Source organism: Drosophila kikkawai, chromosome 3L, assembly GCF_030179895.1.
Source record: "Drosophila kikkawai strain 14028-0561.14 chromosome 3L, DkikHiC1v2, whole genome shotgun sequence".
In the NCBI taxonomy this organism is placed as follows: domain Eukaryota; kingdom Metazoa; phylum Arthropoda; class Insecta; order Diptera; family Drosophilidae; genus Drosophila; species Drosophila kikkawai.
In genome coordinates this window covers 5,123,502-5,142,607 of record NC_091730.1, presented here as the reverse complement: position 1 = coordinate 5,142,607, position 19,106 = coordinate 5,123,502, and the positions used below count along the sequence as shown (strand labels likewise).

The following is a 19,106-nucleotide window of genomic DNA, read 5'->3' as shown; positions in this document are numbered from 1 at the left end:
TATGGAGTATGAAGTTATCGACTCAAGTCATCCTATGTACACAGATACAGATCATGTGTTTAAATATAGTGAAGATGAGGACTCAGATTCACCTGACCATGACTCAGATTCGAAAGATTATGGAAACTTAGATTCACCTGACATTAAGGCTTCAAAAGACCATCAGGATTCATATTCTCCTGACCATAAGGGATCAGATTCGAAAAGCCATGGGGAATCAGATTTGTCTGACTATGAGAACTCAGACTATTTGTACTCAGAACCGCAAGACTATTATGCCTTCGATTCGACCGATTCGAAAGACCACGAGGATTCAGATTCACCTGACCATACGGCTTCAAAAGACCATCAGGATTCATATTCTCCTGACCATAAAGGATCAGATTCGAAAACCCATTGGGATTCAGATTCGTATGACTATGAGCACTCAGACTATTTGTACTCAGAACCGCACGACTATTATGCCTTCGATTCGACCGATTCGAAAGACCACGAGCACTCAGATTCCCCTGACCATAAGGCTTCAAAAGACCATCAGGATTCATATTCTCCTGACCATAAGGGATCAGATTCGAAAACCCATTGGGATTCAGATTCGTATGACTATGAGCACTCAGACTATTTGTACTCAGAGCCGCATGACTATTATGCCTTCGATTCAACCGATTCGAAAGACCACGAGGACTTATATTCGCCTGACCATAAGCCAGAAGTTATGGAGTATGAAGATATCGACTCAAATCATCCTATGTTCACAGATTCAGAAGATTTGTTTGCTTCGTATAAATATAGTGAAGATGAGTACGTTAAGCCTACAACAAAATATTCAGATCCGGTGTACTGGGATGAGTGGGGTAAGCGTCCAGACTCTGATTCAAAAGACCACGAGGACTTATATTCGCCTGACAATAAGCCAGAAGTTATGGAGTATGAAGTTATCGACTCAAGTCATCCTATGTACACAGATACAGAAGATTTGTTTGCTTCGTATAAATATAGTGAAGATGAGTACGTTAAGCCTACAACAAAATATTCAGATCCGGTATACTGGGATGAGTGGGGTAAGCGTCCAGACTCTGATTCAAAAGACCACGAGGACTTATATTCGCCTGACCATAAGCCAGAAGTTATGGAGTATGAAGTTATCGACTCAAGTCATCCTATGTACACAGATACAGATCATGTGTTTAAATATAGTGAAGATGAGGACTCAGATTCACCTGACCATGACTCAGATTCGAAAGATTATGGAAACTTAGATTCACCTGACATTATGGCTTCAAAAGACCATCAGGATTCATATTCTCCTGACCATAAGGGATCAGATTCGAAAAGCCATGGGGAATCAGATTCGCATGACTATGAAAACTCCGACTATTTGTACTCAGAACCGCATGACTATTATGCCCTCGATTCAGCCGATTCGAAAGACCACGAGCACTTAGATTCGCCTGACCATACGGCTTCAAAAGACCATCAGGATTCATATTCTCCTGACCATAAGGGATCAGATTCGAAAACCCATTGGGATTCAGATTCGTATGACTATGAGCACTCAGACTATTTGTACTCAGAACCGCACGACTATTATGCCTTCGATTCAACCGATTCGAAAGACCACGAGGACTCAGATTCACCTGACCATGACTCAGATTCGAAAGATTATGGAAACTTAGATTCACCTGACATTAAGGCTTCAAAAGACCATCAGGATTCATATTCTCCTGACCATAATGAATCAGATTCGAAAATCCATGGGGATTCAGATTCGCATGACTATGAAAACTCCGACTATTTGTACTCAGAACCGCATGACTATTATGCCCTCGATTCAGCCGATTCGAAAGACCACGAGCACTTAGATTCGCCTGACCATACGGCTTCAAAAGACCATCAGGATTCATATTCTCCTGACCATAAGGGATCAGATTCGAAAACCCATTGGGATTCAGATTCGTATGACTATGAGCACTCAGACTATTTATACTCAGAGCCGCATGACTATTATGCCTTCGATTCAACCGATTCGAAAGACCACGAGGACTCAGATTCACCTGACCATGACTCAGATTCGAAAGATTATGGAAACTTAGATTCACCTGACATTAAGGCTTCAAAAGACCATCAGGATTCATATTCTCCTGACCATAATGAATCAGATTCGAAAATCCATGGGGATTCAGATTCGCATGACTATGAAAACTCCGACTATTTGTACTCAGAACCGCATGACTATTATGCCCTCGATTCAGCCGATTCGAAAGACCACGAGCACTTAGATTCGCCTGACCATACGGCTTCAAAAGACCATCAGGATTCATATTCTCCTGACCATAAGGGATCAGATTCGAAAACCCATGGGAATTTAGATTCGCATGACTATGAAAACTCAGACTATTTGTACTCAGAACCGCATGATTTCGATTCGACCGATTCGAAAGACCACGAGGACTTATATTCGCCTGACCATAAGCCAGAAGTTATGGAGTATGAAGATATCGACTCAAATCATCCTATGTTCACAGATTCAGAAGATTTGTTTGCTTCGTATAAATATAGTGAAGATGAGTACGTTAAGCCTACAACAAAATATTCAGATCCGGTGTACTGGGATGAGTGGGGTAAGCGTCCAGACTCTGATTCAAAAGACCACGAGGACTTATATTCGCCTGACCATAAGCCAGAAGTTATGGAGTATGAAGTTATCGACTCAAGTCATCCTATGTACACAGATACAGATCATGTGTTTAAATATAGTGAAGATGAGGACTCAGATTCACCTGACCATGACTCAGATTCGAAAGATTATGGAAACTTAGATTCACCTGACATTATGGCTTCAAAAGACCATCAGGATTCATATTCTCCTGACCATAAGGGATCAGATTCGAAAAGCCATGGGGAATCAGATTCGCATGACTATGAAAACTCCGACTATTTGTACTCAGAACCGCATGACTATTATGCCCTCGATTCAGCCGATTCGAAAGACCACGAGCACTTAGATTCGCCTGACCATACGGCTTCAAAAGACCATCAGGATTCATATTCTCCTGACCATAAGGGATCAGATTCGAAAACCCATTGGGATTCAGATTCGTATGACTATGAGCACTCAGACTATTTATACTCAGAGCCGCATGACTATTATGCCTTCGATTCAACCGATTCGAAAGACCACGAGGACTCAGATTCACCTGACCATGACTCCGATTCGAATAATTATGGAGACTTAGATTCGCCTGACCATACGGCTTCAAAAGACTATCAGGATTCATATTCTCCTGACCATAAGGGATCAGATTCGAAAAGCCATTGGGATTCAGATTCGCATGACTATGAGCACTCAGACTATTTGTACTCAGAACCGCACGACAATTATGCCTTCGATTCGGACGATTCGAAAGACCATGAGGATTCAGATTCACCTGACCATACGGCTTCAAAAGACCATCAGGATTCATATTCTCCTGACCATAAGGGATCAGATTCGAAAACCCATTGGGATTCAGATTCGTATGACTATGAGCACTCAGACTATTTGTACTCAGAATCGCCTGACTATTATGCCTTCGATTCGGCCGATTCGAAAGCCCACGAGGACTCAGATTCACCTGACCATAAGGCTTCAAAAGACCATCAGGATTCATATTCTCCTGACCATAAGGGATCAGATTCGAAAACCCATTGGGATTCAGATTCGTATGACTATGAGCACTCAGACTATTTGTACTCAGAGCCGCATGACTATTATGCCTTCGATTCAACCGATTCGAAAGACCACGAGGACTCAGATTCACCTGACCATGACTCCGATTCGAATAATTATGGAGACTTAGATTCGCCTGACATTAAGGCTTCAAAAGACCATCAGGATTCATATTCTCCTGACCATAAGGGATCAGATTCGAAAAGCCATGGGGATTCAGATTCGTATGACTATGAGAACTCAGACTATTTGTACTCAGAATCGCCTGACTATTATGCCTTCGATTCGACCGATTCGAAAGACCATGAGGATTCAGATTCACCTGACCATACGGCTTCAAAAGACTATCAGGATTCATATTCTCCTGACCATAAGGGATCAGATTCGAAAAGCCATGGTGATTCAGATTCGCATGACTATGAGCACTCAGACTATTTGTACTCAGAATCGCCTGACTATTATGCCTTCGATTCGGACGATTCGAAAGACCACGAGCACTTAGATTCGCCTGACCATACGGCTTCAAAAGACCATCAGGATTCATATTCTCCTGACCATAAGGGATCAGATTCGAAAACCCATGGGGATTCAGATTCGTATGACTATGAGCACTCAGACTATTTGTACTCAGAGCCGCATGACTATTATGCCTTCGATTCAACCGATTCGAAAGACCACGAGGACTCAGATTCACCTGACCATGACTCCGATTCGAATAATTATGGAGACTTAGATTCGCCTGACCATACGGCTTCAAAAGACTATCAGGATTCATATTCTCCTGACCATAAGGGATCAGATTCGAAAAGCCATTGGGATTCAGATTCGCATGACTATGAGCACTCAGACTATTTGTACTCAGAACCGCACGACAATTATGCCTTCGATTCGGACGATTCGAAAGACCATGAGGATTCAGATTCACCTGACCATACGGCTTCAAAAGACCATCAGGATTCATATTCTCCTGACCATAAGGGATCAGATTCGAAAACCCATTGGGATTCAGATTCGTATGACTATGAGCACTCAGACTATTTGTACTCAGAATCGCCTGACTATTATGCCTTCGATTCGGCCGATTCGAAAGCCCACGAGGACTCAGATTCACCTGACCATAAGGCTTCAAAAGACCATCAGGATTCATATTCTCCTGACCATAAGGGATCAGATTCGAAAACCCATTGGGATTCAGATTCGTATGACTATGAGCACTCAGACTATTTGTACTCAGAGCCGCATGACTATTATGCCTTCGATTCAACCGATTCGAAAGACCACGAGGACTCAGATTCACCTGACCATGACTCCGATTCGAATAATTATGGAGACTTAGATTCGCCTGACATTAAGGCTTCAAAAGACCATCAGGATTCATATTCTCCTGACCATAAGGGATCAGATTCGAAAAGCCATGGGGATTCAGATTCGTATGACTATGAGAACTCAGACTATTTGTACTCAGAATCGCCTGACTATTATGCCTTCGATTCGACCGATTCGAAAGACCATGAGGATTCAGATTCACCTGACCATACGGCTTCAAAAGACTATCAGGATTCATATTCTCCTGACCATAAGGGATCAGATTCGAAAAGCCATGGTGATTCAGATTCGCATGACTATGAGCACTCAGACTATTTGTACTCAGAATCGCCTGACTATTATGCCTTCGATTCGGACGATTCGAAAGACCACGAGCACTTAGATTCGCCTGACCATACGGCTTCAAAAGACCATCAGGATTCATATTCTCCTGACCATAAGGGATCAGATTCGAAAACCCATGGGGATTCAGATTCGTATGACTATGAGCACTCAGACTATTTGTACTCAGAATTGCCTGACTATTATGCCTTCGATTCAACCGATTCGAAAGACCACGAGGACTCAGATTCACCTGACCATACGGCTTCAAAAGACCATCAGGATTCATATTCTCCTGACCATAAGGGATCAGATTCGAAAAGCCATGGGGATTCAGATTCGTATGACTATGAGCACTCAGACTATTTGTACTCAGAATCGCCTGACTATTATGCCTTCGATTCGGCCGATTCGAAAGACCACGAGCACTTAGATTCGCCTGACATTAAGGCTTCAAAAGACCATCAGGATTCATATTCTCCTGACCATAAGGGATCAGATTCGAAAAGCCATGGGGATTCAGATTCGTATGACTATGAGAACTCCGACTATTTGTACTCAGAACCGCATGACTATTATGCCCTCGATTCAGCCGATTCAAAAGACCACGAGCACTCAGATTCACCTGACCATAAGGCCTCAAAAGAGCATCAGGATTCATATTCTCCTGACCATAAGGCATCAGATTCGAAAACCCATGGGGATTCAGATTTGTATGACTATGAAAACTCTGACTATTTGTACTCAGAATCGCCTGACTATTATGCCTTCGATTCGGACGATTCGAAAGACCACGAGCACTTAGATTCGCCTGACCATACGGCTTCAAAAGACCATCAGGATTCATATTCTCCTGACCATAAGGGATCAGATTCGAAAAGCCATGGGGATTCAGATTCGTATGACTATGAAAACTCCGACTATTTGTACTCAGAACCGCCTGACTATTATGCCTTCGATTCGGCCGATTCGAAAGCCCACGAGCACTCAGATTCACCTGACCATACGGCTTCAAAAGACCATCAGGATTCATATTCTCCTGACCATAAGGGATCAGATTCGAAAAGCCATGGGGATTCAGATTCGTATGACTATGAAAACTCCGACTATTTGTACTCAGAACCGCATGACTATTATGCCTTCGATTCGGCCGATTCGAAAGCCCACGAAGACTCAGATTCACCTGACCATACGGCTTCCAAAGATCGCCAGGATTCATATTCTCCTGACCATATGGGATCAGATTCAAAAATCCATGGGGATTCAGATTCGTATGACTATGAGAACTCAGACTATTTGTACTCAGAACCGCCTGACTATTATGCTTTTGATTCGGCCGATTCGAAAGCCCACGAAGACTCAGATTCACCTGACCATACGGCTTCCAAAGATCGCCAGGATTCATATTCTCCTGACCATATGGGATCAGATTCAAAAATCCATGGGGATTCAGATTCGTATGACTATGAGAACTCAGACTATTTGTACTCAGAATTGCCTGACTATTATGCCTTCGATTCGGCCGATTCGAAAGACCACGAGGATTCAGATTCACCTGACCATACGGCTTCCAAAGATCGCCAGGATTCATATTCTCCTGACCATATGGGATCAGATTCAAAAAGCCATGGTGATTCAGATTCGCATGACTATGAGCACTCAGACTATTTGTACTCAGAACCGCCTGACTATTATGCCTTCGATTCGGCCGATTCGAAAGCCCACGAAGACTCAGATTCACCTGACCATACGGCTTCCAAAGATCGCCAGGATTCATATTCTCCTGACCATATGGGATCAGATTCAAAAATCCATGGGGATTCAGATTCGTATGACTATGAGAACTCAGACTATTTGTACTCAGAATTGCCTGACTATTATGCCTTCGATTCGGCCGATTCGAAAGACCACGAGGATTCAGATTCACCTGACCATACGGCTTCCAAAGATCGCCAGGATTCATATTCTCCTGACCATATGGGATCAGATTCAAAAATCCATGGGGATTCAGATTCGTATGACTATGAGAACTCAGACTATTTGTACTCAGAACCGCCTGACTATTATGCTTTTGATTCGGCCGATTCGAAAGCCCACGAAGACTCAGATTCACCTGACCATACGGCTTCCAAAGATCGCCAGGATTCATATTCTCCTGACCATATGGGATCAGATTCAAAAATCCATGGGGATTCAGATTTGTATGACTATGAAAGCTCAGACTATTTGTACTCAGAACCGCACGACTATTATGCCTTCGATTCGAGCGATTCGAAAGACCACGAGGACTCAGATTCACCTGACCATACGGCTTCAAAAGACCATCAGGATTCATATTCTCCTGACCATAAGGGATCAGATTCGAAAAGCCATGGGGATTCAGATTCGTATGACTATGAGAACTCAGACTATTTGTACTCAGAACCGCCTGACTATTATGCTTTTGATTCGGCCGATTCGAAAGCCCACGAAGACTCAGATTCACCTGACCATACGGCTTCCAAAGATCGCCAGGATTCATATTCTCCTGACCATATGGGATCAGATTCAAAAATCCATGGGGATTCAGATTTGTATGACTATGAAAGCTCAGACTATTTGTACTCAGAACCGCACGACTATTATGCCTTCGATTCGAGCGATTCGAAAGACCACGAGGACTCAGATTCACCTGACCATACGGCTTCAAAAGACCATCAGGATTCATATTCTCCTGACCATAAGGGATCAGATTCGAAAACCCATGGGGATTCAGATTTGTATGACTATGAGAACTCAGACTATTTGTACTCAGAACCGCATGACTATTATGCCTTCGATTCGGCCGATTCGAAAGACCACGAGGACTCAGATTCACCTGACCATATGGCTTCAAAAGATCGCCAGGATTCATATTCTCCTGACCATATGGGATCTGATTCGAAAACCCATGGGGATTTAGATTTGTATGACTATGAGAACTCAGACTATTTGTACTCAGAACCGCATGACTATTATGCCTTCGATTCGGCCGATTCGAAAGCCCACGAGGACTCAGATTCACCTGACCATATGGCTTCAAAAGATCGCCAGGATTCATATTCTCCTGACCATATGGGATCTGATTCGAAAACCCATGGGGATTCAGATTTGTATGACTATGAAAACTCCGACTATTTGTACTCAGAACCGCACGACTATTATGCCTTCGATTCGGCCGATTCGAAAGACCACGAGGATTCAGATTCACCTGACCATACGGCTTCAAAAGACCATCAGGATTCATATTCTCCTGACCATAAGGGATCAGATTCGAAAAGCCATGGGGATTCAGATTCGTATGACTATGAAAACTCCGACTATTTGTACTCAGAACCGCCTGACTATTATGCCTTCGATTCGGCCGATTCGAAAGCCCACGAGCACTCAGATTCACCTGACCATACGGCTTCAAAAGACCATCAGGATTCATATTCTCCTGACCATAAGGGATCAGATTCGAAAAGCCATGGGGATTCAGATTCGTATGACTATGAGAACTCAGACTATTTGTACTCAGAACCGCCTGACTATTATGCTTTTGATTCGGCCGATTCGAAAGCCCACGAAGACTCAGATTCACCTGACCATACGGCTTCCAAAGATCGCCAGGATTCATATTCTCCTGACCATATGGGATCAGATTCAAAAATCCATGGGGATTCAGATTTGTATGACTATGAAAGCTCAGACTATTTGTACTCAGAACCGCCTGACTATTTTGCCTTCGATTCGAGCGATTTGAAAGACCACGAGGACTCAGATTCACCTGACCATACGGCTTCAAAAGACCATCAGGATTCATATTCTCCTGACCATAAGGGATCAGATTCGAAAAGCCATGGGGATTCAGATTCGTATGACTATGAGAACTCAGACTATTTGTACTCAGAACCGCATGACTATTATGCCTTCGATTCGGCCGATTCGAAAGCCCACGAGGACTCAGATTCACCTGACCATACGGCTTCAAAAGACCATCAGGATTCATATTCTCCTGACCATAAGGGATCAGATTCGAAAAGCCATGGGGATTCAGATTCGTATGACTATGAGAACTCAGACTATTTGTACTCAGAACCGCATGACTATTATGCCTTCGATTCGGCCGATTTGAAAGACCACGAAGACTCAGATTCACCTGACCATACGGCTTCAAAAGACCATCAGGATTCATATTCTCCTGACCATAAGGGATCAGATTCGAAAAGCCATGGGGATTCAGATTCGTATGACTATGAAAACTCAGACTATTTGTACTCAGAACCGCCTGACTATTATGCCTTCGATTCGGCCGATTCGAAAGCCCACGAGCACTCAGATTCACCTGACCATACGGCTTCAAAAGACCATCAGGATTCATATTCTCCTGACCATAAGGGATCAGATTCGAAAAGCCATGGGGATTCAGATTCGTATGACTATGAGAACTCCGACTATTTGTACTCAGAACCGCATGACTATTATGCCTTCGATTCGGCCGATTTGAAAGACCACGAAGACTCAGATTCACCTGACCATACGGCTTCAAAAGACCATCAGGATTCATATTCTCCTGACCATAAGGGATCAGATTCGAAAAGCCATGGGGATTCAGATTCGTATGACTATGAAAACTCCGACTATTTGTACTCAGAACCGCCTGACTATTATGCCTTCGATTCGGCCGATTCGAAAGCCCACGAGCACTCAGATTCACCTGACCATACGGCTTCAAAAGACCATCAGGATTCATATTCTCCTGACCATAAGGGATCAGATTCGAAAAGCCATGGGGATTCAGATTCGTATGACTATGAGAACTCAGACTATTTGTACTCAGAACCGCATGACTATTATGCCTTCGATTCGGCCGATTCGAAAGCCCACGAGGACTCAGATTCACCTGACCATACGGCTTCAAAAGACCATCAGGATTCATATTCTCCTGACCATATGGGATCAGATTCGAAAATCCATGGGGATTCAGATTTGTATGACTATGAAAGCTCAGAGTATTTATACTCAGAACTGCATGACTATTATGCCTTCGATTCGACCGATTCGAAAGACCACGAGGACTCAGATTCACCTGACCATACGGCTTCAAAAGATCGCCAGGATTCATATTCTCCTGACCATATGGGATCTGATTCGAAAATCCATGGGGATTCAGATTTGTATGACTATGGAAACTCCGACTATTTGTACTCAGAACCGCACGACTATTACGCCTTCGATTCGGCCGATTCGAAAGACCACGAGGACTCAGATTCACCTGACCATACGGCTTCAAAAGATCGCCAGGATTCATATTCTCCCGACCATAAGGGATCAGATTCGAAAATCCATGGGGATTCAGATTTGTATGACTATGAAAACTCCGACTATTTATACTCAGAGCCGCACGACTATTATGCCTTCGATTCGGCCGATTTGAAAGACCACGAAGACTCAGATTACCCTGACCATACGGCTTCAAAAGACCATCAGGATTCATATTCTCCTGACCATATGGGATCAGATTCGAAAAGCCATGGGGATTCAGATTCGTATGACTATGAAAACTCAGACTATTTGTACTCAGAACCGCCTGACTATTATGCCTTCGATTCGGCCGATTCGAAAGACCACGAGGACTCAGATTCACCTGACCATACGGCTTCAAAAGATCGCCAGGATTCATATTCTCCCGACCATAAGGGATCAGATTCGAAAATCCATGGGGATTCAGATTTGTATGACTATGAAAACTCCGACTATTTATACTCAGAGCCGCACGACTATTATGCCTTCGATTCGGCCGATTTGAAAGACCACGAAGACTCAGATTACCCTGACCATACGGCTTCAAAAGATCGCCAGGATTCATATTCTCCTGACCATATGGGATCTGATTCGAAAACCCATGGGGATTCAGATTTGTATGACTATGAAAACTCAGACTATTTGTACTCAGAACCGCATGACTATTATGCCTTCGATTCGAGCGATTCGGAAGATCACGAGGACTCAGATTCACCTGACCATACGGCTTCAAAAGACCATCAGGATTCATATTCTCCTGACCATATGGGATCAGATTCGAAAAGCCATGGGGATTCAGATTCGTATGACTATGAGAACTCAGACTATTTGTACTCAGAACCGCATGACTATTATGCCTTCGATTCGGCCGATTTGAAAGACCACGAAGACTCAGATTACCCTGACCATACGGCTTCAAAAGATCGCCAGGATTCATATTCTCCTGACCATATGGGATCTGATTCGAAAACCCATGGGGATTCAGATTCGTATGACTATGAGAACTCAGACTATTTGTACTCAGAACCGCACGACTATTATGCCTTCGATTCGGCCGATTCGAAAGACCACGAGGACTCAGATTCACCTGACCATACGGCTTCAAAAGATCGCCAGGATTCATATTCTCCCGACCATAAGGGATCAGATTCGAAAAGCCATGGGGATTCAGATTCGTATGACTATGAGAACTCAGACTATTTGTACTCAGAACCGCATGACTATTATGCCTTCGATTCGGCCGATTCGAAAGACCACGAGCACTCAGATTCACCTGACCATACGGCTTCAAAAAACCATCAGGATTCATATTCTCCTGACCATATGGGATCAGATTCGAAAAGCCATGGGGATTCAGATTTGTATGACTATGAAAACTCTGACTATTTGTACTCAGAACCGCACGACTATTATGCCTTCGATTCAACCGATTCGAAAGACCACGAGGACTCAGATTCACCTGACCATACGGCTTCAAAAGATCGCCAGGATTCATATTCTCCTGACCATATGGGATCTGATTCGAAAACCCATGGGGATTCAGATTCGTATGACTATGAAAACTCCGACTATTTGTACTCAGAACCGCACGACTATTATGCCTTCGATTCGACCGATTCGAAAGACCACGAGGACTCAGATTCACCTGACCATATGGCTTCAACAGATCGCCAGGATTCATATTCTCCTGACCATAAGGGATCTGATTCGAAAACCCATGGGGATTCAGATTTGTATGACTATGAAAACTCAGACTATTTGTACTCAGAACCGCACGACTATTATGCCTTCGATTCGACCGATTCGAAAGACCACGAGGACTCAGATTCACCTGACCATACGGCTTCAAAAGATCGCCAGGATTCATATTCTCCTGACCATATGGGATCAGATTCGAAAACCCATGGGGATTCAGATTTGTATGACTATAAAAGCTCCGACTATTTGTACTCAGAACCGCATGACTATTATGCCTTCGATTCGGCCGATTCGAAAGACCACGAGGACTCAGATTCACCTGACCATACGGCTTCAAAAGATCGCCAGGATTCATATTCTCCTGACCATATGGGATCTGATTCGAAAACCCATCGGGATTCAGATTTGTATGACTATGAAAACTCAGACTATTTGTACTCAGAACCGCACGACTATTATGGCTTCGATTCGACCGATTCGAAAGACCACGAGGACTCAGATTCACCTGACCATACGGCTTCAAAAGATCGCCAGGATTCATATTCTCCTGACCATAAGGGATCAGATTCGAAAAGCCATGGGGATTCAGATTCGTATGACTATGAGAACTCAGACTATTTGTACTCAGAACCGCACGACTATTATGCCTTCGATTCGGCCGATTCGAAAGACCACGAGCACTCAGATTCACCTGACCATACGGCTTCAAAAGACCATCAGGATTCATATTCTCCTGACCATAAGGGATCAGATTCGAAAACCCATGGGGATTCAGATTTGTATGACTATGAAAGCTCCGACTATTTGTACTCAGAACCGCACGACTATTATGCCTTCGATTCGATCGATTCGAAAGACCACGAGGACTCAGATTCACCTGACCATACGGCTTCAAAAGATCGCCAGGATTCATATTCTCCTGACCATAAGGGATCAGATTCGAAAACCCATGGGGATTCAGATTTGTATGACTATGAAAGCTCCGACTATTTGTATTCAGAACCGCATGACTATTATGCCTTCGATTCGGCCGATTCGAAAGACCACGAGCACTCAGATTCACCTGACCATACGGCTTCCAAAGATCGCCAGGATTCATATTCTCCTGACCATATGGGATCAGATTCAAAAATCCATGGGGATTCAGATTCGTATGACTATGAGAACTCAGACTATTTGTACTCAGAACCGAACGACTATTATGCCTTCGATTCGGCCTATTCGACAGACCACGAGGACTCAGATTCACCTGACCATATGGCTTCAAAAGATCGCCAGGATTCATATTCTCCTGACCATATGGGATCAGATTGGAAAAGCCATGGGGATTTAGATTTGTATGACTATGAAAGCTCCGACTATTTGTTTTCAGAACCGCACGACTATTATGCCTTCGATTCTTCCGATTCGAAAGACCACGAGCACTCAGATTCACCTGACCATATGGCTTCAAAAGATCGCCAGGATTCATATTCTCCTGACCATATGGGATCTGATTCGAAAACCCATGGGGATTTAGATTTGTATGACTATGAAAGCTCCGACTATTTGTTTTCAGAACCGCACGAATATTATGCCTTCGATTCTTCCGATTCGAAAGACCACGAGGACTCAGGTACACCTGACCATACGGCTTCAAAAGATCGCCAGGATTCATATTCTCCTGACCATATGGGATCAGATTGGAAAAGCCATGGGGATTCAGATTCGTATGACTATGAGAACTCAGACTATTTGTACTCAGAACCGAACGACTATTATGCCTTCGATTCGGCCTATTCGACAGACCACGAGGACTCAGATTCACCTGACCATATGGCTTCAAAAGATCGCCAGGATTCATATTCTCCTGACAATATGGGATCTGATTCGAAAACCCATGGGGATTCAGATTTGTATGACTATGAAAACTCAGACTATTTGTACTCAGAACCGCACGACTATTATGCCTTCGATTCGACCGATTCGAAAGACCACGAGGACTCAGATTCACCTGACCATATGGCTTCAAAAGATCGCCAGGATTCATATTCTCCTGACCATATGGGATCTGATTCGAAAACCCATGGGGATTCAGATTTGTATGACTATGAAAACTCCGACTATTTGTATTCAGAACCGCATGACTATTATGCCTTCGATTCGGCCGATTCGAAAGACCACGAGCACTCAGATTCACCTGACCATACGGCATCAAAAGACCATCAGGATTCATATTCTCCTGACCATAAGGGATCAGATTCGAAAATCTATGGGGATTCAGATTTGTATGACTTTGAAAACTCAGACTATTTGTACTCAGAACCGCACGACTATTATGCCTTCGATTCGACCGATTCGAAAGACCACGAGGACTCAGATTCACCTGACCATATGGCTTCAAAAGATCGCCAGGATTCATATTCTCCTGACCATATGGGATCTGATTCGAAAACCCATGGGGATTCAGATTTGTATGACTATGAAAACTCCGACTATTTGTATTCAGAACCGCATGACTATTATGCCTTCGATTCGACCGATTCGAAAGACCACGAGCACTCAGATTCACCTGACCATAAGGCTTCAAAAGACCATCAGGATTCATATTCTCCTGACCATAAGGGATCAGATTCGAAAATCCATGGGGATTCAGATTCGTATGACTATGAAAACTCCGACTATTTGTACTCAGAACCGCACGACTATTATGCCTTCGATTCGACCGAATCGAAAGACCACGAGCACTTAGATTCGCCTGACCATAAGGCTTCAAAAGACTATCAGGATTCATATTCTCCTGACCATAAGGGATCAGATTCGAAAATCCATGGGGATTCAGATTCGTATGACTATGAAAACTCCGACTATTTGTACTCAGAACCGCATGACTATTATGCCTTCGATTCGGCCGATTCGAAAGACTATCAGGATTCATATTCTCCTGACCATAAGGGATCAGATTCGAAAATCCATGGGGATTCAGATTCGTATGACTATGAAAACTCCGACTATTTGTACTCAGAACCGCCTGACTATTATGCCTTCGATTCGGCCGATTCAAGAGACCACGAGCACTCAGATTCACCTGACCATACGGCTTCAAAAGACCATCAGGATTCATATTCTCCTGACCATAAGGGATCAGATTCGAAAAGCCATGGGGATTCAGATTCGTATGACTATGAGAACTCAGACTATTTGTACTCAGAACCGCCTGACTATTATGCCTTCGAGTCGGCCGATTCGAAAGACCACGAGGACTCAGATTCACATGACCATACGGCTTCAAAAGATCGCCAGGATTCATATTCTCCTGACCATATGGCATCTGATTCGAAAACCCATGGGGATTCAGATTTGTATGACTATGAAAGCTCCGACTATTTGTACTCAGAACCGCATGACTATTATGCCTTCGAGTCGGCCGATTCGAAAGACCACGAGGACTCAGATTCACATGACCATACGGCTTCAAAAGACCATCAGGATTCATATTCTCCTGACCATATGGGATCTGATTCGAGAACCCATGGGGATTCAGATTTGTATGACTATGAAAGCTCCGACTATTTGTACTCAGAACCGCTTGACTATTATGCCTTCGATTCGGCCGATTCGAAAGACCACGAGGACTCAGATTCACATGACCATACGGCTTCAAAAGATCGCCAGGATTCATATTCTCCTGACCATATGGCATCTGATTCGAAAACCCATGGGGATTCAGATTTGTATGACTATGAAAGCTCCGACTATTTGTACTCAGAACCGCATGACTATTATGCCTTCGAGTCGGCCGATTCGAAAGACCACGAGGACTCAGATTCACATGACCATACGGCTTCAAAAGACCATCAGGATTCATATTCTCCTGACCATAAGGGATCAGATTCGAAAAGCCATGGGGATTCAGATTCGTATGACTATGAGAACTCAGACTATTTGTACTCAGAACCGCCTGACTATTATGCCTTCGATTCGGCCGATTCGAAAGACCACGAGCACTTAGATTCGCCTGACCATACGGCTTCAAAAGATCGCCAGGATTCATATTCTCCTGACCATAAGGGATCAGATTCGAAAAGCCATGGGGATTCAGATTCGTATGACTATGAGAACTCAGATTATTTGTACTCAGAACCGCACGACTATTATGCCTTCGATTCGGCCGATTCAAGAGACCACGAGGACTCAGATTCACATGACCATACGGCTTCAAAAGACCATCAGGATTCATATTCTCCTGACCATAAGGGATCAGATTCGAAAAGCCATGGGGATTCAGATTTGTATGACTATGAAAACTCAGACTATTTGTACTCAGAACCGCACGACTATTATGCCTTCGATTCGGCCGATTCAAGAGACCACGAGGACTCAGATTCACATGACCATACGGCTTCAAAAGACCATCAGGATTCATATTCTCCTGACCATAAGGGATCAGATTCGAAAAGCCATAGGGATTCTGATTTGTATGACTATGAAAGCTCCGACTATTTGTACTCAGAACCGCATGACTATTATGCTTTCGATTCGGCCGATTCGAAAGACCACGAGGACTCAGATTCACCTGACCATACGGCTTCAAAAGACCATCAGGATTCATATTCTCCTGACCATAAGGGATCAGATTCGAAAAGCCATGGGGATTCAGATTCGTATGACTATGAGAACTCAGACTATTTGTACTCAGAACCGCACGACTATTATGCCTTCGATTCGGCCGATTCAAGAGACCACGAGGACTCAGATTCACATGACCATACGGCTTCAAAAGATCGCCAGGATTCATATTCTCCTGACCATATGGGATCTGATTCGAGAACCCATAGGGATTCAGATTTGCATGACTATGAAAGCTCCGACTATTTGTACTCAGAACCGCATGACTATTATGCTTTCGATTCGGCCGATTCGAAAGACCACGAGGACTCAGATTCACCTGACCATACGGCTTCAAAAGATCGCCAGGATTCATATTCTCCTGACCATAAGGGATCAGATTCGAAAAGCCATGGGGATTCAGATTCGTATGACTATGAGAACTCAGACTATTTGTACTCAGAACCGCACGACTATTATGCCTTCGATTCGGCCGATTCAAGAGACCACGAGGACTCAGATTCACATGACCATACGGCTTCAAAAGACCATCAGGATTCATATTCTCCTGACCATATGGGATCTGATTCGAGAACCCATAGGGATTCAGATTTGTATGACTATGAAAGCTCCGACTATTTGTACTCAGAACCGCATGACTATTATGCTTTCGATTCGGCCGATTCGAAAGACCACGAGGACTCAGATTCACCTGACCATACGGCTTCAAGAGACCATCAGGATTCATATTCTCCTGACCATAAGGGATCAGATTCGAAAAGCCATGGGGATTCAGATTCGTATGACTATGAGAACTCAGATTATTTGTACTCAGAACCGCACGACTATTATGCCTTCGATTCGGCCGATTCAAGAGACCACGAGGACTCAGATTCACATGACCATACGGCATCAAAAGACCATCAGGATTCATATTCTCCTGACCATAAGGGATCAGATTCGAAAAGCCATGGGGATTCAGATTTGTATGACTATGAAAACTCAGACTATTTGTACTCAGAACCGCACGACTATTATGCCTTCGATTCGGCCGATTCAAGAGACCACGAGGACTCAGATTCACATGACCATACGGCTTCAAAAGACCATCAGGATTCATATTCTCCTGACCATAAGGGATCAGATTCGAAAAGCCATAGGGATTCAGATTTGTATGACTATGAAAGCTCCGACTATTTGTACTCAGAACCGCATGACTATTATGCTTTCGATTCGGCCGATTCGAAAGACCACGAGGACTCAGATTCACCTGACCATACGGCTTCAAAAGACCATCAGGATTCATATTCTCCTGACCATAAGGGATCAGATTCGAAAAGCCATGGGGGTTCAGATTCGTATGACTATGAGAACTCAGACTATTTGTACTCAGAACCGCACGACTATTATGCCTTCGATTCGGCCGATTCAAGAGACCACGAGGACTCAGATTCACATGACCATACGGCTTCAAAAGATCGCCAGGATTCATATTCTCCTGACCATATGGGATCTGATTCGAGAACCCATAGGGATTCAGATTTGTATGACTATGAAAGCTCCGACTATTTGTACTCAGAACCGCATGACTATTATGCTTTCGATTCGGCCGATTCGAAAGACCACGAGGACTCAGATTCACCTGACCATACGGCTTCAAAAGACCATCAGGATTCATATTCTCCTGACCATAAGGGATCAGATTCGAAAAGCCATGGGGATTCAGATTCGTATGACTATGAGAACTCAGACTATTTGTACTCAGAACCGCACGACTATTATGCCTTCGATTCGGCCGATTCAAGAGACCACGAGGACTCAGATTCACATGACCATACGGCTTCAAAAGATCGCCAGGATTCATATTCTCCTGACCATATGGGATCTGATTCGAGAACCCATAGGGATTCAGATTTGCATGACTATGAAAGCTCCGACTATTTGTACTCAGAACCGCATGACTATTATGCTTTCGATTCGGCCGATTCGAAAGACCACGAGGACTCAGATTCACCTGACCATACGGCTTCAAAAGATCGCCAGGATTCATATTCTCCTGACCATAAGGGATCAGATTCGAAAAGCCATGGGGATTCAGATTCGTATGACTATGAGAACTCAGACTATTTGTACTCAGAACCGCACGACTATTATGCCTTCG

General features: G+C 43.8%; 2 protein-coding genes across 2 annotated transcripts; both read right to left on the bottom strand.

Moving 5' to 3' along the window:
- Positions 1-2,831: 2,831 nt before the first annotated feature.
- Positions 2,832-3,650, bottom strand: LOC138928297 (circumsporozoite protein-like). Its single transcript, XM_070285003.1, has one exon. The coding sequence runs from the start codon at positions 3,648-3,650 to the stop codon at positions 2,832-2,834; it is 819 nt and encodes a 272-aa protein (XP_070141104.1).
- A 201-nt stretch (positions 3,651-3,851) lies between these two features.
- On the bottom strand, positions 3,852-4,856 carry LOC138928296 (circumsporozoite protein-like). The gene has a single exon (XM_070285002.1). It carries the CDS (start codon positions 4,854-4,856, stop codon positions 3,852-3,854), a length of 1,005 nt encoding a protein of 334 aa, XP_070141103.1.
- Positions 4,857-19,106: the final 14,250 nt, after the last annotated feature.